This window comes from Equus asinus, chromosome 4 (genome assembly GCF_041296235.1).
Source record: "Equus asinus isolate D_3611 breed Donkey chromosome 4, EquAss-T2T_v2, whole genome shotgun sequence".
Classification (NCBI taxonomy): Eukaryota; Metazoa; Chordata; class Mammalia; order Perissodactyla; family Equidae; genus Equus; species Equus asinus.
Window position 1 is genome coordinate 105230130 of NC_091793.1, and position 25682 is coordinate 105255811.

General features: G+C 35.0%; 1 protein-coding gene across 5 annotated transcripts in view; it reads right to left on the bottom strand.

Annotated features, from left to right (window-relative positions):
* The window catches only part of SCN3A (sodium voltage-gated channel alpha subunit 3), a 115410-nt gene that overhangs the window by 29996 nt on the left and 59732 nt on the right, over positions 1-25682 (bottom strand). For 3 of the 5 annotated variants that reach the window (XM_070508027.1, XM_014860304.3, XM_070508030.1), the window contains exons 13-18: positions 20276-20572; positions 19046-19178; positions 17431-17669; positions 10367-10540; positions 8778-9134; positions 6486-6956 (exon numbers count right to left, since the gene is read on the bottom strand). In XM_070508027.1, coding sequence (XP_070364128.1) covers positions 6486-6956; positions 8778-9134; positions 10367-10540; positions 17431-17669; positions 19046-19178; positions 20276-20572 — 1671 coding nt within the window. The remainder of the gene's footprint in view (positions 1-6485; positions 6957-8777; positions 9135-10366; positions 10541-17430; positions 17670-19045; positions 19179-20275; positions 20573-25682) is intronic. The other 2 variants (XM_070508031.1, XM_070508032.1) reach the window with 1 other exon arrangement.

Consider the following 25682-nt stretch of genomic DNA (forward strand, 5'->3'; position numbering starts at 1 on the left):
AATCAGCTATTGTGTTTGACTCTCACAAATTACTGTGTGATTCAAGAGGTAAAAATAAAAGATTCAGCCATTACAGATTACCTTTAAAATCTAGCCATTTCTCTCAAAACTTCTGAGTTTTGTCTTACAAGTACAAGAGGAAAATCTTTTGGTCACACAAACTATCAGGGCCTTAGTCTGATCTTTTGGATATGCATATCCATATCTTGACTTATGATATTTGACTTGAAGAACAGATAGCCACACCATAAGGCCATTGGGCTCCTTATCCAAGGCAGAAAGAATAAGACTAAAACCAATAGCTCTTTTTTTCTGGACCAATTATGGAATAGCTAAAAATATAAACCACTTCTATTCAGTTTTCCCTCGACATATTTTAAATATACACCACCCTTGGTGCTCCTTTTATTTTAAAATAGCCTTAATAAGAACATACATATGAAACTGAAAATAGTTATGTGGTAGTTGAAGAGTAAGGTAAAGGGGCATCAAGAAGGCAAAAGAAAAAGCTGGTTGATCTTGAGAAGATTACAAAACTTTCCATTTGAACTAGCTTTAATTAAGTTTTGTTTCAGCAGAAGTACATTAAAGCACCAAAACAGTTCTCTAAGGGTCAATATGGGTTTAAAGTGGCTATTCACACACCCGTCTGAGCCTCTGGAAGAGTTGCCTCACATTCAGTTTCACAGAGCATTTGGAAGGCTGAGAGCATAACGGAAATTGGGAGCTACAGGCATATTCTCCCACTGCTCTCCAGATTATGAAAACAGAGCACAGTGCCTTTTCCAGAAGAGCACGTGCTTGGGACCTTAGTCAAGCATCTGTTTTCAAAGTTTCCATAAAGGCTTTGAGAAGGAGGGAATCCTGTTATAAACAGGGTGTGAAAGATAATTTTCCAGTACCATTTAATTCTATTCTGTTTGTGAAGAAAAAATAAATCAGATTTTCTTCAATGACTAATAATGATTTACTCCTAAAGCTAAAAAGTCATTGCTAAGTAAAAATTACATAAATCACTAGGGGCTGTATGTTTTTCTATTTTTCATTAATAATTTTATTTCTGAATTTGTTGCCTTCTACAACTAATTCTTAGTTATCAGAAAGAAGAAAAGAGACCTAGAGACAACCTCACACTCCAGATTTTTTTTCACCAAAAGCTTTGAAAACTGCCAACACTCATGAACTTTTTGCTTCATAATTTCCCTTCCAGAACCCTCACTCCAGCTGAGATTCCAGTAAGCAGGAGAAAGCTGAGTCAAGAGAGTAAACTTAAGATTTTAGTTAGTCCACAAACCTACAATAATAATTTTGGGAGACGCCCTTTACTCCTCTTAAAGCTATAATTTATAATTAATAATCAAAAGTAGGAAAATTTCCAAGTCTCTTTTTTGCCTGCTCAGTTTTGGGAACATTTAGGGAGAAATTAATGTAGCTCAAGGAAATAAAAAAAAAATGGGTACACTGGGTCAATAACTTAATGATCATGATGCAGTGAACTTTTCCTATCCCATATCATGATGCTTTCCTTCTGTTAATTACCTTACAGTGATCACTTACGGTTTTGCAGACACATGACTTAACAACTTTCTTAAACTACATGAAAATCCAAGATATGTGGTGCCCAAATGCATACAGACTATGGCCCTTCATATCCAAAAACTCATGATCACCCTACTCTTTTTTTTTAACAGAGCCTTTCCCAAAAAACATGAAAGCAGACTTTCCATGTGAAGAACATGAATTGGATGGGTTGAAAATTACATTCATAGATCTGAATATAATGATCTGAAAATGGCACACTATCAAAAAAAAACCCTGTAAGGGTCCTTTTGGTAATACAATTTACTTATAAGGGCTGAATCAACAACAACAAAAGTTGTGGTTTTATTTTAATGAAATAAAAGCAGAGAAATAAAAGAAAATGCATGCTCTCAAATTCTTGGCTATATTGAATTTTAAACATTCCTATCATGTTTTAAAATAGATATAAATCCTACAGAGCATGCAATTGTTGCTTTTAAAAGTCTAAAAGACTAAACTGGAAACTCATTAACAGAATCAAATGTGATGTGGGACTGCCCGTCTCGCCTGACCATGCTGTGATGTGTCACACGATTCAGCAGAGAGCAGCTGGGCACGTCTAGCACTTCCTTGCATGGCAGGGGAAGGGACGTAGCTGAGTAGCATGCAGGCCAGTCAAAATTCACTTAGAAAGTGATTGTACGTGGACAACTTGCTTGGGTAACCTGGGTAAAAGTGGTGGCCCGAGCCTCTGGCTGGTTAAAAAACACCAGAGCTGCATTCTTGATGGCTCCAGCTTGATTTTACCCCTGTGAGAAGTAAGAATGGCAAGCAGTGAAGGTTACAGTACGATATTGCTAGACTGTGCTTTGGATTTCAACTTCACATATGATTCTCAAGAACATTTCTTCTATTTCTTTCACCTGGGAAGACATTGAAACCTTTTAAGAACTTAATTGTAAAAGTCCACAGTTGTATAAAAATTTAAAGAAGTCATGATGATGTGAACTTTAAAAATATATTTAAAAATATAAAAAGAAACAAAATTCTACATTACATCTTGTCACAAGATCTGTATCATTCCAAGTTTTTTCAAAATAAAAGATCACTATTGTGAAAGCTATACCTTCAATTCTCTTACATTTTTTCATGCAAAGCTTGATATTTGTTTCCATACCAGACTGCTTATGTTAGTGGTCCGTATATATGGTTATAATAGATATATATATAAATATATACAGTATATAATATATAACAACAATTCATATTTTTACCTCCAAAAACTTCTAAAGATCATTTCTCCCCAACCATAACATGGCCAGATATACTTTATTATGAAAATGCATGGAAGGAGTAGAGTAACTAAAGTTTTCAAATACTACCTAAATCAGTGATTAATTTACTGCTTCTTCTTAAAGCAGAAATGTACTGTAATTTTTTTCCTTTTTCTTTTTTTTTTAAATTGAGGAATGTATCACTCTTTTGGGTTCAGCTCGTGTTATTTCTCACTTTGTCAGCAAAGAGAAAGATATTCTGTGCTCTCCGAAGCAACACTCAATGTTCTTTTCTATTTGTGGTCAAAAAACTAAGAAGCATGAACCAAAATGTCATTTTATGGATATGTTATTTTTACCTTGTGTATGTACACGTGTGTATGTGCAATAGCTATTAAAAAAGATTAACCCAGGCAACATAAACACACATCTGAAATGTGACCTGTATTCAAAACCAGTAGTTTCAACAAATTTCAGATCAAAACTGAACTTTGCTGGAATTTATCTAAATGTATTCTGTAATGTTAGAACACACTGATTTTTGTTGTTATTTTTAAAATTAGTGTACTTTTTTTTTTAATATTGGCACCTGAGCTAACAATTGTGGCCAATCTTTTTTTATGTGTGTGTGCTTTATCTCCCCAAATCCCCCCTGGTACATAGCTGTATATCTTCGTTGTAGATCCTTCTAGCTGTGGCATGTGGGACGCTGCCTCAACGTGGCCTGATGAGTGGTGCCATGTCCGCACCCAGGATCCGAACCAGCGAAACCCTGGGCTGCCGCAGCAGAGCATCTGAACTTAACCACTTGGCCACGGGGCCAGCCCCCAAAACCAGTGTACTTTTAATCTTTGTGTGAGCGTACATGAGAATTGCCCTATTACTCTTTCAGGGATTCTTTGGTATTAATTTTGAAAATCATCCACATAAAATTTATTACTGAATTTAATTTTACTGTGCAAAATAATTTGAAATTTTATCCTAGCTTTATATAAAAAAGAATTTAATTTTATATTTACTTTGATGTATTTTCCCACCAATACATCTGTACGTTTTAAACAATTTCATTACATTCTGTCATTGGATTCCATGTATCCAAAATTAGCTTGGAAGAGGACAGAATGGTTATTTAAAATCATCCTATAAGGAATTTTCATTGAGATAATAAAATGTTTTCTAGGTCTTGATAATGAGGAAGACGTTGTATCTCATTACAAATTTATGATTATTTAGCCACTTAAAAGACATGACAAAAAGGTAGTATTCTTCCAAGCAGTCATTTGAAGTACCTGTGGACATTATAGAGTTTTTGAAGTATTCTGGAAACTAACTGTTTGGTAGAAAGTAAGATATTTAATGTCCATAGATCCAATGTGATGAAACCTGCGATGTGAATGTAACAAACGTTTCTCTGCCTCTTTGCTTTTCTACCTCTTCTCAACCACAAGTTAGTCTTGTCCCTAGTGTTCCCTTATTTTTTCTTTATAGTTACTTCTTTGGTGAGCTTCTCTATCTTCAAGGAATCAGATAATTATAAATCTGCATTATCAAAGCTATTTTTAAACCCTGACCTCTCACCCAGCCTCTGGTTCCCAACACTGTCCCTTCTAATTCAGCGTATCACAAATGAATCCTCTTCTTCCCACATACACCTGGACCCTTCCTACACAGGCCATTTCAGACAGTGGCATTGCCATCGTTCCAATTTCCCAGATTCTTTACCAGATTTGTCAAATTACCAGTTAGTCTCAGTTCCCATACTTATCACCCTAGCCCAGAATTTCCTCACCTCATTGCTATCAAATGATTGTTACCACATTCTCCAGGAGTACCCCCCTTATCCCTCAGTCTAAACTGTTTTGCTCACTGATATCAAATAAATTTTCCTAAAACCTCACTCTCCTATTTCCTCTCCCCTGTTTCAGCAAAGACAGATAGCTCCTTCTTCACTATGCAGCCAATTCCAAACTCTGACTTCCTTCAGAGACTTTATAATCTGAAACTACCTTACACACCCAAACACATTTCCCACTATCCTCTCAACCAATACCTTATTCATGCTGCTTGTGCCCCTGTAGCGCCTTAATACCAAGCCCACTCTCAACTCTGGCTTTCCTTTCACAGTTTTCTGCTTTGGTTTCTGTTCATATATTTGACGCAAACTTGGAGGCCTATTTCAATTTTATCTCTTCCATTTAGCAACTTGTTATGTTCTTGCTGTTCTCAATACCTATACCCTTATATTCAGTCCTGCAGGATGAAACTTTTTAATAGGTCATTAATGATTTCGTGAGTTGGTGTTAGCTTCCTCAAAGATGTTGCGATTTCCCTGAAGGGGTTCTGTTATGGAGCTCCCCGTTAACTCTTCCTACCCTTTGTACCCAGCAGGGCGCGGAGTTCACAAAAAAGGCTCAATAAATGCTCGTTCATTAATTGATGTTTTTTCTTAAATAAACCTACGTCAGATGATATGGGAAATAAAATTAGAATTGAATTCTTATTTTACCAGACTGAGCAATATAGAAATTAGAATTGAATTTACTAAGCAGACTCTGAGTGGAATTCTGAGAAAGAATATTATACCTCATATTGTATGTATTTCTTTTTCAAAATGTTTTCAAATTTGCTGTTACAATATATCTCAGCAGCTCTGAAATGCCTGGAAAAAGGGATCAGTAGGCTATGAGTTGTGACACTGTCAGCTACTTGTTACTTATACAAATTCCATTGATGTAGTTATTAAAAACATTTCCAAAATATGCTCACAAAATCAGACATTATTGGTCTGAGTTCTATGGTGTCAATATTATACCCTCAAGCTAACACATGTCTTTTATAACTCCATGCTAGACTTACTTCTTACTGGTATATTAGAAGTCCAAAAGTAAATAATAGTAAAAACTTTTACTGCTGTTCTCCACAATACAGAACTGCAGAATTAATACCATTAAGCTACTATTATGGGATCCTGTGAATTATTTTAATCATGCAGTAGGAACAATTTCCCTTCTTCTTTCTTTTCTTTTAAACAATAAGCAATATGACAGTAAGAGCAACTTTTCATTCTACAGTCTAGCTGTAATCCTAAAGTGGAGCTTTTCTAAGTAATTCTTAGTATTCTCAAGTTAATCTGTAAGACCATGCAGATTTGCTCATCCTTGCCCGGGCAAATGTAACCAGTGCTGCTTGTACTTCCCAGATATGTCTAACACTTTCATGAATGAATAATACTCTATCATAGTCAATAAAACTTTCAGAGGTGAACAAAAACTACACAAAACTTGCACATTAAAAGAATCATAGCAAAATCTAATCTATTACAGAAGGTAAGGAGATGATACTTTCACAATGATCAATGAATACGGTTCATTGATTTGTCTAAAGAGCATAATGTAGTGTAGAATAGAATGTATTAAATAACATCTCTTTTTTGGAAGGCCATATATTTTAACCAGATTTTAAAATTGTCAGGAAGATGAATATACTAATCATTTGAACGATGATTTCCTATAAAAGCTGGAATTTCTATAAATAGATTTCCCAATAAAGAATACCTCATAATTTTCCCACATTACCATATATATGATTTACAATATATTTTTTAATAATATAAACACAATAAAAATACTAAATAATCGTAGTGCATGGTTTTTATCGGAAATGCAACAAAAACCTTAAAAGCATTCTTACCTCTTTGCTTTCTTCCAGTTCTGACTCACTGCTGAACTCTTCAGTATTTAAGTTTTCAAAGTCAGACTCTCCAACAGCAATTGGCACTGTTACAGTGAGGCTGGGGTTGTTTATGAATGACATGTAATCATTTTCATCGATTACATATTTTTCAACACTGCTTCCGGTACCTACACCACTGGTGGTTCCATTCCCATCTTTAAGATAATTAAGCTCTTTGCTTATTTCAATTCCAGTATTATTAGACATGCAGCTGTCTATTTTGTTGCCTTCATGGACTTCTATAACTTTTGACTTTCTTAAAAAGGTTTTTCGGAAACATTCCCGTATATTATTTTTCACATAATCGATTCCCTTTTGCATCCTTCCTACTGCAATCTGGAGATTGTTCATTTCATTATCATCGTCAGTAGCAGCAAGGTTGTCTGAGCTAAATGAACTCAACAATAAGGCCAGAAAGAGGTTCAGAACCTGAAAGAAGAAAAGAAAACTGTACCCAAACCTTAAAGTACACACAAAAATAACAGTTTAAACAGAGATCTTATAGATCTCTGCTAAAATTAATTCAACAAATACTTCTTGAATGCTTGCTATATTTCAGACACCATGTCTTAATCACACACTATTTAAAGGATCTAGTATCTTCTGCCTGCTGTGAGGGCAAAATGGTAAAACAAGCACCTTTTCTTTCCTCCCGAGAAGGACAACAGGAAACGAGAGCTTCTAAGATTTAAACTGTATCTACTCAGGGCTGCTAGTGAAAAGTTAAATCCCATTTTTATGGTTTTGGCCAAGGAGAAAAAAAAGATATTTTCATATTAGTCATTTTACCAATTTGTCTTGGGAATCTTTAGGTTCATGTGTGTAAATAATGAATTTACTTATTTAACAGCCTGGTGATATGTGTAAAACCAATATACTTGAAATATAAATTTCTTTGTCTAATGGCCACTTTTATAACAGCAGAAACTTGTAAATGCAAATTATATAATGTTTAACACATTTTCCATCAATGTGCTTTGAAATTTTTGTGTCCAAATCGTTCAACAGATGGAGAAAAATCTAAAATTATTCCAGGGTTTAGGGTAGACCCATATAATGTAAAAGACTTTTCTCTTTCCTTTCTTTGTGCAGAAAATATGAGGAAATGTTAAATCTCAGAGTATCATTGGGATACAAGGGGAACAAATTACCCAATTAACTGATAAAATATGATTGATACAGGAATAATTCATTATAGCTGATGAAAAAGGAAATTTATTTATACGAATATTTTTAGTCTGAAATGTAGTTACTGAGATTCAAAAATGTTACTTGGAAGGAAGACACTTGCAAAGCAAGAACCCCAGTTTGTTTCCTTATTTCTGTATCAGATTTTGTTGGGAATCTAGAACTTCCTAATTTACTATTCTGAAAAAAATTGCATGTCAACTGGTATCCCACAAACATTCTTTTAAGCATTCTCATTTGAATTTTACCTCTCAAAGGAAGGGTCTGGTATGATAGCATAAAGAAATGGTTTGTCCACACATGACTGAGAAATTTAAGCATTAAAACACATAAATATACAAGTTATGCTTTTACATTGATGCTTTTAACTCAGAGCTAAAAATAAGTCTTTTGAATTTGGTCAATGTCCATACATATGAATAACTTAAATTGCAATAATTTATTTCCTTTTAATAAAGCAAATTCAGGGAAGAACATATTTAGTCCCCTTACAAGTCATTTGGATAATTACAATACATAGCTACAATATGTTGCTCTATTACATTGAAATTTTTCTTTAAAATTTAGTAATATGCAACTTATGCCGCAGAGTAAGCAAAAAATATGAACTATGAATACGTAAAGAGCAATTGCAATACAGAAGAGACAGTTGTGTTTTTAGATTTACTGGAGAAGATTATCTTATCAAAATAATATTATGATAAAAAATAATTCAGGCCATAAAAAATAATATTAGGGTAAAGCTAGTCTTGATAAAAACATTTCTTCAACAGAGAAAAATAAAGAAAAAGAGGAGTATTTTTGCCCCCCAACTTTCACAAACACACCGCGTTTAATCCTCACATCAACCATAAGATTTCAGTTTTGTTATTGCAGTTTCATAGTTGGGGAACTTGAGCCTCAGAGAAGTTAAGTAACTTGCCCATGCTTAGAGTGCTCGTACTAGGTTTTGAGTCTAGCGCACAGAGGATAAAACCAGAGATATGTCTACTGCCCCAGGCCGCCTTCCCAGCTACTGCCTGGTCTTATTCTTAATTATGAGCATTTGTAATACATACATACCACAAGGTTTCCAATGACCATGACCAACATGAAAACAATAAGGCACATGGCTTGACCAGCGACCTCCATACAGTCCCACATGGTCTCTATCCACTCTCCGCACAGCACGCGGAACACAATCAGGAAGGAGTGAAAGAAGTCATTCATGTGCCAGCGCGGGAGCTCACAGTCTTCGTTGATTTTGCAGACACATTCTTTGTAGCTCTTACCAAACAGCTGCATGCCGACCACGGCAAAGATGAAGACAATGATCGCCAGCACCAAGGTGAGGTTACCCAGAGCCCCCACTGAATTGCCAATGATCTTAATTAGCATATTCAGGGTGGGCCAGGATTTTGCCAACTTGAAAACTCGAAGCTGTAATCAAGTGAAAAGATACTTTTAGTAGTAATCACGATATAATTTGGAAACTGCTTAGACATGGTTTTAGTAGTATGCCATATCATAGAGGGATATAAAATCTCAACCTACACTGAATAAATTCAAGTCCAGAAGCAAAAGTGTTAATAATATTGGAAAGGCAAATCAAATCGTAATATCATTTAAACGAAAAAAGAAGAAAGATAAAATGTTCCAGATATGAAAAGTAAGGCATTTCTGATTCATCAACAGATATGTCCATGAAAACAAATTAATATTTTCATTAGAGACATTTGTGAATTTAGCAAACTAGTCACTCTCAGACTATATTTTATAGAGTAAAAAGAAATATTAAAAGTATGTTACATATTTTTATAGACACATAAAAGTAAAATTAATTTTATAAAGAAACATAAAGGGGCTTCCTTTCAATTTGAAGAAATACATATTTTACTTAATTTCCACAAAATTTTAGATGTTTTTCAATAAAATTTTTTGCTGTAATATCAAGAAAGTTTGCTATACCACTGTTTAAAGTGCTAATGATATCAAATATTTTCCCACCAGTTCCTTTAAAGCAATTCCCACTAATATAAGTAAGGTTGATAAAAAGCTAAGTTTAGGGGCCAGCCCAGTGGTGTAGTGGTTAAGTTTTCGTGCTCTGCTTCAGTGGCCTGAGCTTTGAGGGTTTGGATCCCAGGCATGGACCTGCACACTGCTCATCAAGCCATGCTGTGGAGGCATCCCACATACAAAATAGAGGAAGATTGGCACAGATGTTAGCTTAGGGACAATCTTCCTCAAGCAAAAAGAGGAAGCTTGGCAATGGATGTTAGCTCAGGGCCAGGCTTCCTCACCAAAAAAAATAAATAAATAAAGCTAAGATTAATTGGGGCCTAAAGATTTTATTTGCATTTCTTTACAGACATTAAAGCAAAAAAATTTTTTTAAGAATTTAAAACATAATTTTAGAAGCACATGTGTGTTTTTAAATGTGCCCTATATAGTTAATCATTATGAAATTATCCAACCACTTTTATCATTCTTAGAAAATACTCACACATAGCTTTAAATAGAACGTTTACATATTTTCTTAGAATTACACACATATTGGTGTAAATTTCAAATATCATTAAAAGTAAATAGCTACAGAAATACATATTGATTCACTTTCAAAATAAATGTTACGCCAATGAAAGACAGCATATGAACATAGTTTATGCAGATACCAGTCTGAATGATCTCAGCACGGACAATCCCTCCACATTTGCCAGGCCAAGCTCCATCAAACTGAGGCTGACAATAATCCCATCAAAGATATTCCAGCCCTCTTGGAAATAATAATATGGATCCATGGCAATGATCTTGAGGACCATTTCTGCTGTGAAGATCCCAGTGAAGACCTAAAGTAAAATGGAGGTCAGTACTTCACAAGCATCGGAAAACTTCTGACACTGCAAAACTCTGGAAAGAAAATATCTAAAATTTCAAGTGAAGAAATATTCACTTGACAAATTTATACAAGTTTAGCATTATTTTTCCAAGGGAATATTTTAAGTGGATTTGCTTTATTTAATGAATCTGCTAGATTTCCAGGAAAAGGATGATTTTAAAACATTTCATCATCCACATTTTAAACCTGATACTAAATAATAGCTACTGAATTATTGCCCTTTTTAGTAGACTATGCTTTTACCATCATCACAACCAATATTTTTTAGTATTATTTCATTGGGAACGAATCTATATATTATTGGAAGTTACTAAAAATTATTTTAAATTTGGTAAAAACAAGATTTTGTTCTTGATTTTTGTGTCTTTTTCAGTGGACACCATCTTATTTCTATAATTTTATAAACATTCCTGACCCAAGAGTGAGTTTGCCACATGTTTTACAATAATGATCTCTGTATGCACGCCTCAGAATTAAGGTTCATGCATTAATAGAGCAAGAAACTGCAGATGGAATTGAAAGCAGTAGGAGAACATTCTCAGGATGCATACACCCATAGTTAAGATTAACAAATTATTGAGTAGTTGGATGAACGTCTATTTGACACTAGAAAGAAAACAATGAAAAAACTCAAAATTTGGATTTTTTCACTCAAAATCATAGGCTGAGAGACCCAAGGACATGAAGAATTGTGAAATTACTCTTGCAAAGAGTCTTTTAAAGCAATTCTCTTAATCAACTCTAGGTAAAAGCTGCATTTATGACTGTAATGTCAAGCTTACCATTTACCAAGGTGAATCAGCCTTTACCTTGAAGGAACTCTGTCCAAATAACAGTATCAAAATTATTTGGCTTCCTAAAACATCATGCTAATTAAAAGAAGTCTTGATTTTTCTCTTCAAATGTGTAAATGCAGTTAACATCTCATTTTCGCAATCACGGAAAGAGCTAAGGAAATAGTCTCCCTGAAAAAATAGCTTGACTGCAGTTCATCATTCACTCACTCAAATAGAAATAAAATGTATTTCAAGCAAGCCTTGTACATGAAAATCCAGATGTATATATATGGTGGAATGCACATTGAAAAATGATTTTTTCATTTATCTCTTAAAATATTTCAACTTAGGCCCTAAAAATCACTGGGATTGTTTTTGGTACAGTTTAGTCTAGGTTTAGCTGGTCACTGATTAAGAATTTTTAGAAAGTCTTTCTCATTCTGGCTAAGACCAATCAAGCATACTGATTATGATACCCACGTTTACAAAATTTTAAAACTTCACCAAAAAAGGCTAAGAACAGTGAGAACTAGCAACCTCTGGGTATGTACAGGATTATATATATAATTCCCATGTATAGTTTATAAACAATGCTGATGTATAGTTTATAAACATACATTCAGCTGCCTTTGAATTTTCTTTATCACAAAGAATTTTTAAGACCCAGACAATTAATTTAAAAAAATATTGAATGTTTATTGTTTGTACTTGGCTAATTATATCTTGTCTTCTGCAGAAGCTTATTGTCTTTTGAAATTTTGGATTATATGCTTCTGTAGCCATTCATTCATTCATTCTAAAATATTGCTGAGCATCTACTTCAACAGTAGATATTGTGTTAGGCTTTGAAAATACAGTAGTAGTTAAGACATACAAACCTGACATTGCATAAACCTAGTTCATTTAGACTCATGCATTTCTTATGGACAATGAATTTATAGGCTTCCTAAGTCAGCCTCTTTAATGAGGAGATAAGTTTGGTGAAAAGTTCCTAACTGTTCTATATGATGACGCATGATAACTAGTAAAAGTGTGAGTGTTAAGGATGGGGATGAGAATCAGCTAAGGAGTCTGGACCAAGAGGAAAGAAACTTGGAGCACTTGGAGCTGTTTTGGGTGGCACAGGGATTGGGATGATCATATGTTGGGGTTAAGGTCTCAGTTCAGGAATGGGATGGTTTCCCTATTGAGTATTTACTTAGAGAGGAAAGTTCTGTTGATATAGATTAAAAAGATAGAAATGCTCAGTCTAACAGCTGAAGTTCATGCATTGGTCAGTTTGCTCTACAGAACTTCTACTTGCCCAGACTAACATTCCATTCCTTTGTAGTGAATTTGATGTAACTGTAGCCTTCTCTTGCAACATTACTACCAGCCTCTTGTTTTAATTTTCTTATTCCCATGCCTTGTGGATATGCATCTTTAAATATTTGTTGTTGTTGTTGATTCTTTTTTGCAGGGGGATGAAATTGAAATATACTTAAAAGTGGTGGGAAATCATTTGACATTTGTGATTTTCATTTTCCTCGTCTGTCAAATGAGAATATTTATTGAGAGGATTTATCAAGTCGGTGTCTAAAATTTTTGGACTTTTACCAATATTGTATTGCTTAGCAAATTTTATTCAGAAATTGGTGTACACACAATTATTGTTACACAAGAGCCTTATTAGAAGTTGTTCATTTGGAGACGACAAGGCATCATTATATTATACTAGGAAAGGAGTTAGATGGGAAAACAGCACTCCTTCACTGATGCAAGAGGCCTCCCAGGTGAATTCTAGGATTTGGCTCCCAAGTGTTTTATCTTTCAATAAACGAGAGCCATTTTTTTTTCCTTTAAAGAGTTATCATGTCCCTTTCTTGAGATTTTAAATTAATATCCTATGCCACACCATTTAATTCAAATTGTTTTGCTAATTATGTTTCTTCCAACTTTTATTTGTAAATAGCCTGTAAGATCCTTAGAACAGGTACCATGTTCTGCGTTTCCTTCTGGGTCTAGCAGAAGAAGGGGATATCGTGGACTCCCCTTCACTGGATCCAAAGAGAGTTACAGTAAGAAAAATAACCAACGTAGAAGCTACAAATCTCTGTGTATATGCCCTGACTAAAGGTTTACAGGTTAGTTGAAAATGTTTGTGTGGTAAAGAGGTTGTCTAACCTACTGTTACTGGTGGAAGATTTCTTGCTTATAGAATCCCTAAGGTCGGTGCATGGATTTTACAATGGTTAAACAAAATCAAAAACAAAAACCAAACAGCACCTTAGAGAAACTCAATAGAGATTTGAGGTCTCTTGATACTCAAATTTGATCAATCTGATCAACAGAAAAGTGATGTAATTTTTATATGCTTCAGAAACAGGATGAAAAAGGGCACATTGATCTAAGTAAAGACTGAAAATTCCACAACTCTTTTATGGGATATTATCTTGTTTTCAATTCAACCAAAACCTCTATGTCCTTATTTATAAGGCAGTATGCAATCATATGAGCAGTAGCAAACTAGCTCATAGAAATCCTAAATTTATTTTATGAACAAACCGTAAACTCCTCACAAAATATTCAATGCAACCAACCAAAGTGTGTAATGTAGTCCAAAGTCAGCTAAGTACTCAGGAAATAAGGAATATTCTCTTTCTTGCTCTCTCTCTCGCACGCTATACACACACAGACATATACAGTCATGCACCACATCATGACATTTTGGTCAATGACGGACCGCATGTACGCATAAAGCCTAGTTCTGTAGTAGGCTAGACCATCTAGGTTTGTGTGAGTACACTCTATGATGTTTGCACAATCACGAAATCACCTAATGAAACATATCTCAGAATGTATCCCCGTCATTAAGCAATGCATGACTGTATAATATATAATTTTTCATATATGTAAATTTTATTATGAAGGTTGTTATGAGTATCAAATAAGACATGAGAAATTTAACTATGAAATGCTTTACAGATATATTATTATTAATAATAATTAGGAGCTTTCAGCCAATTGAAACAAAAGTCACTTTACACATTCTTCTATTTTTATGGTTAGAAATAGTTAACTCAAGTCTGTTCCCTGTCATCTACACTCTATCTTGATGAGCCTTGTTTCCCCAGCACTAACCTCAACTTACCAATGGTTCTACCACAAACAGTCTACTAGTCATCAGTCTTCCACCCCATTTCCCTACCTCACTATCTGCGTCGCTACTCATAAAGTTATAGAATTTTAGAAGTGGGAGGGACATGAAAAGTCATCTAGTCCAACACATTGTGCTCATGAGAAAACAGACCCATATATCTACGTGACTTTCTCAAGACCACCCAGATATTTAGCATGGACTCTTAGGCTTGGGCCCAGGTTCGATGCTTTAGTCTAGTGCTTTTCCACTTGATCATCCTATAATCCAATCTCTCTTATCCTGTGATTCCATACTCAATTACTTCAACATTGAAATTCTATAAAACCTCAATTTTCTGCTTAACTGTGGCAAATTTCCAAAATTTCTTCCTTCATTTGTCCAACTTCCTTAACTTTCCAATATTCTGGAAAAAATAAAAGAGCTAGAGCAGAACTATTTTCCATCAATATTTCAAAGAAAGATTAATAGCATATATAAGAGGAAGGAAATTGTTTATTGAGCACATGCTAGATTCCAGGCACAGTGCTAAGTGTTTTCACATTACCTCATTCGACCGTCACAACAACTCTGGGAGATGGGTATTATTATATCCGTTTCAATATTAGAAAACAAAGACTCAGATTTTTATCAGACTTGTCCAGATGCTACATTATTAGTAAGCATTGGCAATGAGGTGAAACCCAGTCCCATCTGACTTCATAGCTTGTGTTCTTTCACAAAAACATGCTACCTGAAACAGCCCTTTTGGAAAGGAAACAACCAGTTGGTTATTTATTGAGTGACAGCCATGTAGACACTGTGGGAGATACAAAAGAAAATGGGACACGACCTCTGTCATCAAGTAATTTATATTGAATTTAAAAACCAAGAGTTATGATAAAAGAAAATGTTTAATATTAAATCATGCTTTATTCACAAATGCATTAGGAGTTAAGAAAAGAGTGTTCAGTATGGGCTGAGTGTCATGTTAGAGAAGATGGGGCTGGAATTGGGCCTTGAAGAATATAAAGAATTAAAATGAGGTGATTTGAGTCAGAACACTCAGTGAATGCAGAGAACAGTGAATTTTTTCCCACATATAAACATATAAACATTTGTGTGGTACAGTGACGAGGCTGTTCTGATGGGGCTGATGGTGACTGATTAGGAAATAATGGACAATAAGATGAATAGGAAGAGTACCAGCAGATGGTGAGTCTCGAAAAACAGCTAAGAATGGTGAATCACAAACAAAGATGATAGATACTTTAGCAAGGTGAAAGCACACTGAGTACAGAGTACTGGAAATATTATTTTAACAGTAGCTATAGGATTAAAAAAGGGATACCTTGAAAGAAAAAATAATGGGTCTTCATATCCAATCGTATATAAGAAATAAAGGAAAAGCAAGTAAAAATGGCTTAAGACTTCTATCTTTGAAGCTGGAAGGCCACCACTTGAGGTAAGACAAGACTGAACTGAAATTGTTAGGACTTTCAATAAATTATGGGAAAGATGATCTTTCTAGCTGTCACATATTGTGTTTAGTTATCTTTCGAGCAATGATTTATAACAGTTGGAAATATAGGACTGGAGCACAGCTTATACCACAAATATAGGCAAGTCCTAGACTTGCTGAGTACACAAAAACATTAAGTGAAAAACATAGTCTTAAGAGGCTTAAGAAAAGAAGTCTAGAAAAGGAGGCAGAGATGGAGTAATTGGGAGGATCAAGGAATAATCAGAAAAAATAAATAAATATCACATGTACCAAAGATGAAGAAAATCTCAAGAATCTGGTGGGTGTTTCACTGAGTCATATAATGGACTGAAGTTGAGCCCATACATTGGGGTAGACATTCATGCAATTGTCTGCCCAGTATTCCCTTTCCTCCTTCAGTCGGGAATTGCTCCTCCACCTGTATGATTCCTCAGGACTGCCATGTTTTCACATGATTCCACCCTCTGCCAAGACTGATTAAACCAGAGGTGAGCACCTGACTCTAGCTATACCAAACACACTTTATCATGAGAGTCTTTGAACTGCAACTGAAAAAGAGATCCAGTCCTTCTGCAGTACAGAGGTTACAAGATGTAAAACCAGTGAGCATGTTTCCTGACCTAGAGACAAAAGATGCGGTGAACGTTTGGGCTACATCTAAATGCTTGGTTAAAGCGTTTCCTGAAACCCAACTGAAAAATTACCATTTACATGGTTTGGTAGTTCATCTTTCCATTCCACAAGTCAGCCTTTGTTTTTTTTTAGCTTTGAAGCTAGTTTGAGTTTGTTTCTGCCTTGTACCCAAAAGGACAGTCTTGATTAATAAACTATATAAATCCTTTTATTATTTGTTCATTCATTTCAATTTCTTCATGTAGATTTAGGAAGAAATGTACATGTCAGCACACACATACACAGATGCCTGCTCTAGTAATTTGAACCAAAAGTGTGGCTAAATTACAAATGTATTTTTACCAACTATTTCTTCTCCTGTGTGAATACTACTTAAGCATTTTATTAGGTGATTCAATTTGAAACAACCGTGGCCTCTTTTGTACAGAAATCAATCTTTGCCTATTTCCTTCAGTGGACATGGTTTCAGTGGCTGTGTGTCTTAAAAGTGCATGTTTGTGGAGCCAGAATTAGGTCTCACAGTTTCTCTGGACTTTATTTCCCACAAGAATGACAGTAAAGATTTTAACGCGTTTACAACTGGTAAGATGCCATGATCAATCAGCATAGACATTGGTCTAAACAGCCAACATCCATACCAGCTGAATTTTAGACCTTATTACTGAGATTCCCTGTAATATTCTTTTAGACGTTTCTTCCTATGAAGAAAGATGATGTAGTTTTGGGGTTCAACATAGCACAGACACAATTCTTCTTTGGTCTATCTTCCCCATCCCTGCCAAAGGAAATAAGCAAACTTCAAGTGAACTTACCAGGTTTCCTACAGTCAACACACTACTAAATTGACCAGTCATTGGGTAGTGCTCCATGGCCATAAAGAGGGTATTTAAGACAATGCAAATAGTGATGGCGAGATCAACGAATGGATCCATAACAATTAAATTCACAAGATGCTTTACTTTCAACCATGCATCACAGCAGTCCCAGATCAAGAACATATTGGCAAATCTATACCAGCATGGTGGACATTTCTGTCTAGATTCTTCAAGTTCTGGGGGAACAATAAAGAGGAAGAATAGTAAATAACAATAAAAAGGAATTATTATTGCTATAGATTATTTAATAAAACTGATGCTCCTACTTGAGGATGGAAGTTCATATTAGCTTAACAAACTTGAGAGGACAATCTTGTTCAATATTGTCACAAAATGTTCATTAAAAAGGTCATGTAAATAGACTTTCTTTCTCTTTTAATTAAATACAGAAAATAAACACTTTGAATTTAATATCTTGCTTCAAACTAACTTCATTATTTAATAGCCAGATAATAATTGATCAAATTTCTATATTCATTTTATCAAAACAGAATTTTTAAATAAGCTTTACACAAATATTAAATATATCAATTATTGTTTCTTTTGAAAGTACCTTTTAAAGAACACTGTCTAAAACTGTGATCCTTATTAATATGTATGACCCATTCTCTCCTCTGATTGTCTCCGCATCAGCATTGATCTCTCATACAATGAAAATGTAATTATGTTCTTCTTTTTGGTATAGATTCAGGCCTGAATCTACTTCTGCTATTCATATTTACTCATATCTTTCAGAATTTTAGCCTAATATATAAAAAAGTTACTAGAAATTGTAATTTAATTTAATTTTAATGAATCCTGTTATAAAGTAATTATTATGTGACTGTTCAGATCTCAAATACACAAATAGGACATGATACAAATAGTAATTGATGTTTTCTAAAGAATATACATAAGATATGACTTATATAATTGACTTATAAAATTGCAGCACTGATGCAGTACCAAACTTCAAGAAGTGGAGTTTAATGAATGAAGAAGGGAGTTATAGTTGCTGCCCATTCCTGTGTGTCAAAATCAACAAACATTTGTGTCAGCTGTTCTTTGGAGGAACGTATTGGTTTCTATATATGTGGAAGATGGAGGAGAGATCTTTTTTAGGGTCCCTGTTGAAGTGGAGCACAGGTTTGGATTTATCCAACTCATTCATAAGCCTCTCCCAACCCCATCACCCCTTCCATGCCTGGGAACAGACCAAAGCTTGAAAGCGATGTTTTCTTCTGCTTCTACATACTAAGACTTAAACAAGGGAAGTATTTACTTTAATTGCTTAAGGATAATGTAATATAAGGATAAATCCTCACTGATATCAAATATCAAGTGGTGACATATCACACTTGCAAACAAGATAAGGACCCAAGTCAAAAAGAAATAAAGACAATATTAGTTTTTATAATCAATGTGATAAGAATGTATTCCACATACCATCTACCTAGGTCTATTATACAGTTCTGATCTTGGGTAATTGACTTGGAAATTTTATCGGAAGAAAGAATAGTTCCACAAAGCACATAGCCATAGAAAGCTGGCTATCCCATGGTCTACTTCTTACCCTCCATTGTGTTAGTCAGAATGCTGGCTATGCTCACAGCTCTTTGCCTTCCAGAGGAATCTTCCAGCATCTCCATTGAAATCTGGTAAGAACTTAGCCTTCTCTTTCTGATTTCTGTTTCAGTGGTGGTGCCCTGCAAACCAAATACTGATGGCTCAAACCACCCTTTTCAATGAATAATACAACACCACATAGCATTTCTTTGGCAAATCATGCTACATGCAATTTTTTCAGGTAATAATTTTCAAGTAATAATAAAACACTGAATTTATTATTAAGCTATAAACACTTTTTAAAAAAATTATCACAGGTGATACTCTTTAACAAGAATTCACCTGCAGGATGCAATCATATAGGGCAATTATGTTGCAGAAATATTTTAGTTAGCCTGTTGGAATTTTCAAGGAAAATTTTCATAAGCATGCTAAAGTCGTATATTTTTTTCATTTCAATCAAATGCAAATTATTCTTCAGCTTTTCTCAATGGTTAATAATCACATCAATCTTTCCCCCAAACAAATAATAGTATTTTATAGTCCCAAGGTTGAATTATTTTCTTTGAGGCTATATTGACAATATTGACATATATGGGCCAATTTTTTTCATGCACAAACACAGATGTACAATGAAATGTGTGTGCTTTCCTGAGATTTCTTTAATTACTTCTATATGCTATCCTATAAGAAATCCAAACAATTTAGAGTCATTTTAATAGACATCAAAACATTTTAGAGTTACTGTAATATTGACAGCTATATGAAAAGTGCCCATTATCAACATATTGGTCATTTCAAGGTTTAATTTTAAGTATATGAGATTTCCAGAATCTGAACGGATAATTATACAATTCTGGGTGAATATATATCTATAATAACAATTTGGCCATCAAAGTGCCCATTATTTTGTGTTGGTAGGTCTACAGAATTTGTAGAATTTGTGTTTCATCCCAGATTCTAAAAACCGGGCTCTTTTAATCTAAAGCATCTGAAAGTTAATGATCCCATACAATTCAATTGGTTCTGAAGATTCCATTGTTTTCCATTTAATAAATCATATATTATTTTTAAGGACTTTCATCTTGGGGAAGCAGGATGGTCTAACAGGCTAAACTGCCCAGGCCTTGATTATTTCAAATTGGTGTAAAACGTCAGTAGCAGCTAACTTATTATCTACTACCACCTCTGGCAGAAGATGTCCAGAAGGTGAGGTTAGAGCTGAGGGTCCACCCACCAAGGAAACCACACCATTGCAATCCACAGTGCTGTGCATCTTCCCATTTGCTGGAAGCCCTGGCACCATCCTGGATGACATACTGGCCTGACTAACGTTACTGTTGCGTCGCTCTCCATGTCTGTGTGGCACAAACAGTGAGTCTCTCCTGCTCTCGCTGTCTTCAAATGTACTGTGCTCATCATCAGCAAAGTCATTTTCAGAACCAACATCCTTTGCCCGACCTCTGAAGCTGAAAATGCTTGTTTTGCTATTGCGTCGTGGGGAAAACAGGGAGCCACGGATACTTAACAGAGACTGAGGAAAGAGCAAGGAAGAAAGGAATTGGACAATTATTTCATAAAAGTCTTAATATGGCAGAATCTATTTTCTTTTGGGTTAGAATAGTTTTGCTTTTAAACACAGGTAATAAAGCTTAAAGAGAACACATATATTTTGGTATTTTTATTAAAGACCACAACGCAAATTAAAATAGAGTGTTTTTCTGATTAAGAAACCTGCTTTGCAATTTACTAAGTGCACAATGACTTCATTTAATCTTCATTCTAGTATTGTGAAATGTATTTTGTTATCACAATTTTGTTAGAGGTGTGGAACCCGATGCTGGAGAGGATAAATTATTCTTTTTGGTGGAAGTGGTGGTTAAGCAACTGGTAGGCGGCTGTCACTACTAAATGCCATGATCTGAAGGGCACGCAACTTCGAAAATAAGTTCTGACTCAAGTGAGACTGTTGCCTCAAATTTGAAATATTTGGTACAAATATTTTAACTATTTTTTTGTTTGGTACAAATCCAGAAGTAAAATATTTCTGGATAATGATTTAAAAACAAAACCATTATCTCTCCATTCTCTTCTTTCAGATTCTAAAAGAAATTAGTTTACTCTTTTTTTGGACCTGTTTGTCTCTATCCATGTGGGAATAAAAGTCATGAAACTTACCTATGATGCTGCCTTTTCAAATTTGCTAACAATTTTCCAAATGTCTACGAATGACTCACCTTATTTGAGAGAATGTATATGTCATAACAAACACAATAGCGATAATTCTTAAACTGCTATATAAATTACTATTCTTATATAAAATTTAACACTAGCTTTAAAAAGCAAGACATATATATGCATGACTTTACCACAGAGGGTCATGTAGAAGCCAGCTTAGCCTTCTGATCTCACTTTAATTTTATTAAAAGGAACTGGACTATTCAAAAACTTTTTTTATTATATATATTCACAAATATATCACATAAACAGTTTCTCGTGCTGGCAAATGAGGATTTAGCATGACGTCCCTTCTTTCACCTTTTAGATGGGTTTTAAACCAGCAGCACCAAATCATTCTGTTTATTCTAGCCTTGGTGATATTTTTCAAAAACATCTCTACTCAGTCTGCAGAATTTTTGTTTACTTCCCTCATCACTAACAATGACATTCCCGGTTTCTTCCCCTGCTTCATCTCCCATGACCTCTCCTCCCTCTCTTCCTAGCCAGGGTAATACATGGACCTACATACACATACATACATATCCATATGACCGCAGCAAACATGCCTGGACCTTCTCTGTCTTCCTCCAAGCTTTGATGTAAAACCAAATAAAATAATTTTAGTGGAATAAAACCTAGGAAAGACAGTCTTTATCAAATTTACTTTTGGTCCCTCTGCCTAATTAGGTCATGTTCTTAGGCCCCATTTTCAGCTTTATTTTTCTGTCTTTTCCCAGACTGCAAAGCACCAGAATAATCTTTGTTGCCCTCCGTCTCAGTGATGTCCTGGAAAGATGGTATTCTCTAGAAAAGTGCCATTCCTTTGGATTTGATTAGCCTATTCACAGGAACTATTGGCTCTCCAGCTTGTCCAACCTGAGACTGTGTCTGTGACACTCAGTTCACGAGCAGGTCTGGCTACCCAATGTCCCAGAGTAAGTAGACTGATTTACCAGCCGTCAAAGTGATCAAGAAATTAGACTTTGTGAAGAGATTAATTCAGCCCCAAGTAATAATGTTAATGTTTTTAATCTCCTCTGACTTAATTGATCAATATAATATTGGTTATGTTCAGACTTGTAGTTTGAAACTTCAGTGTGTGTTTTTAGGTCCCAGCTTTTTTGGAATTGGGATTCAGTAAGCAGGGAGTTGGCCTCTGGAATCTGAACATGCAACAAACGTTTGAGGTGATTCTAATGCTGATGGACTTCAGCCTACACTCAGAGGAATCCTAACTCTGTTTTACATTAATCCCTAGGATGGTTCAACGCAATCATCTTACTCTACCAATGTTCAGAGGCTCTTTGGAAACTGCAGTCTGTCTGCATGGTATTTGTTGGGAGTATGTGGTATGTGTGTACATCCATCATGTATCTGGTACATGCCTTTAATTTGCATGTTTTGATGTTGGGGTGTTTTCAAAGGCGTTCCAGATCTTTGAGTTTATTTGAAACTTCTATTCACTCTTTGGAAAGTATAATAATGGGTGTAAGCACAGCATTCAAGGCAACAGAGACTGAAAAGGAAGATAACAAAAATAGTATTCAGAGAAAATAAACCAAAAATAACACAGTCGAATATGCGGCAGAGTGGAGGGAATACCCACAGCTGTGGCAGCCTTTTCTCAGGGAAAACAAGCTGTGATGCTTTAAGGACCAAAAGGCCATTGTTCTTTGCCTGAGTCACGCCAAAACACAAACCCCAGGTATCTTTTTTTTTCGCCTTGTTCCAAGAAGGTAAATATGAACACTTTTTTCCTAATTTTCAATTAAAAAAAGGGCAAACAGACAAAATTAGGTCTGTAAAACACAATCCTGCAATAAGGGTTGAACTTGAAGTGGATTAGGAAAAGCCAAGATGGACAACGAAACAAGGAATTTGATGTTCTACGAGAAATATGTGAAGTGAGTTACATGTATGTACCTCATCAATGTCTCCAATAAGTCAACAACTACACTTGGTTCTAGCTATGAATCTTCTAGTTTAAAATAAACTGTCTCAGTGTTTCCAAACAATATAGATAAAATCTCTGGGAGGATTCACTTTCCATTGTACACCTCTAAATACTTTTTCATTTTGTACTACGAATGTGTATGATTTATTTAAAAATAAAATAATGCAATAAATGTGAAATAACATCATTTAAAATTTATGTTAGTAGAGGGCAGGGTACCCATAATTTTGGCTTCTCTGCCTTGATATTTACAAAAGATCTATTTGTTTTGAACTGTATGTCCTGTTCATCGTATGCTTCCTGTCCCCACTAACTTCACTGGCTCTCTATTCCTATCAGAGAGAGCTCTTCTTTCTTTACACAGCCAGAAATTGTAAACTGCTTCTGGTATATATATTTTTTTATGGTGAGGAAGATTGACCCTGAGCTAACATTTGTGCCAGTCTTCCTCTCTTGTATGTGGGACACTGCCACAGCACAGCTTGATGAGTGGTGTGTAGGTCTGCACCTGGATTCCAACCCTGTGAACCCTGGGCCACTGAAGCCGAGTGCCCAAACTTAACTACTACCCCACCAGGCCAGTCCCTGACTTCTGGTATATTTTTGCTTGTGAGTTATGTTAAAGCTTTCTGCCTATTTTTACTGGGATGTGTAAATATCAATGTTAGGTTATTTCTTTTACTTTTGAATTATCTACCATCTATCTACCCACCCACTTATTTACCATCTTGCCAACTCACTATCTACAAATATAGAATGAACTGCGTATAACATATGTATATATTGATTCTGTTTTTAGTATTTAAAGTCTGGCTGTCAGTTAACTTCCCTGTGTTACTGCCTCTCCGTGGTTCACTCACACAGCCCTCCCAGCTCCTCCTGGAGCGTTCCAGGCACGCTGCCGCGTCAGCCCCTTACACTTGCTCTTCCATGAGTCTGTAGTGCTTTCCCGGGAGACAGCCTCTTCCCTTGCTGCCTCTAAATCTTTGCTGAAATGTCTCCTTTATGGTGAGGTCTTCCCAAACCATCCTCTTTAAAACTTTTACCTCCAGTCCGTGCTCCTGACCCCCTTTTCCTGCTTCATTTTTTTTCTCATGGCACTTATCACCTTCTAACACAGTCCATAACTTATTAATCTTGTTTATTGTCTGTCTCCTCCTTTAGTATAAAGTTCCATGAGGTCAGTGAATTGTATCTTTTTTGTTCACTGAGGAATTTTCAGCATCTAGAACTATTTCTGCCCCACAGTAGGTAGCCAATAAATATTTGTTCATTGGGCAAATGAACTAATCTGTGAGTCTTTATTTGAGCACAGTGATGAAACAATGATGGAAATAATACTATTTTCAAAAACTCGTAAATATGTTCATGTAAATGTTGCTACTATGCATATGCATTTGTGAGTAATTGAAACTACTCAAGTTTTCAGTTTCTCTCATTTGGAGTTCAATCACCAATTTTAACTTAAGAAGAGCTTTACTATTTGTCACATAAGTTTTCTTTATATTGTTTACTTCCCCATGACTCTTTAAGGTAGACATTATTGCCCCATTTTACAGAAATCTTACAAAGTACAAGTGACTCGACCAAGGTCACAGAACTAATTTGGAGTTGAGATATGAATACAAGCTTTTGTGACATCAATCATTGTGCTATCGTGTCAAATACTCTTAATCCTGGTGATTCCTAATAGCCTGAATAATACTAAAATATCAAGGATGACAGTTTAAGCCAAAAAAATCTGGGCTAAGAGACTAATTTGCTCCACAGAGCTTCAGGTTAATCCCAAAAGTGTTATACTGATTTAATACTATACTTTATATTCGTATTATGCAAAATAATAGTTGGATCTCTTGATACTGGCATTATCTGTAGGAAAATGGTTTTTATCTTACAACCTTTTGTGTGTACATATCTGTTTTGTCCTAACATTAGAATTCAACTTTTAAGTTATTAATATAGAATTTCTTTTAAAAATTTTTATTGGGATATTCAATATAAGTTATAAAATAAATACCCATTGATAACTTACACATGCCCTTTCCTTCCAGCCAAGAGCTAAATACTATACTGAATGTTGTGTTTATCACTCTAATTTTTTTTACAGTTTTTGTTCTTTATAAGAAAGATATCATACCCCTTGGTTGGTGTACAGTTTTTTGCTTTAATTATATAGAATGTCTCAAAGCATTATCTTTAGAGTATAATTCTGCCTCACATTAATATGATTAGCAGAGTTAATAATTCATAGCACATCAAATTCTAATGGAACCAAATAGTGTTCAAAGCCATGCTGTGCTTATCATAGATTTCATAACTATTTGCTCTTTACATTGTGCAATCAATAAAATTTGGCAAAGAGTTGAAACTATTTTCCCTCTTTGACTTGTAAATATGCTGAAGAATTGGGTAGTTGGCATTAAGTCAGAGCAGAAATAGATTGTTTTGAGTTTAGTTCTCTTAAAGAGCA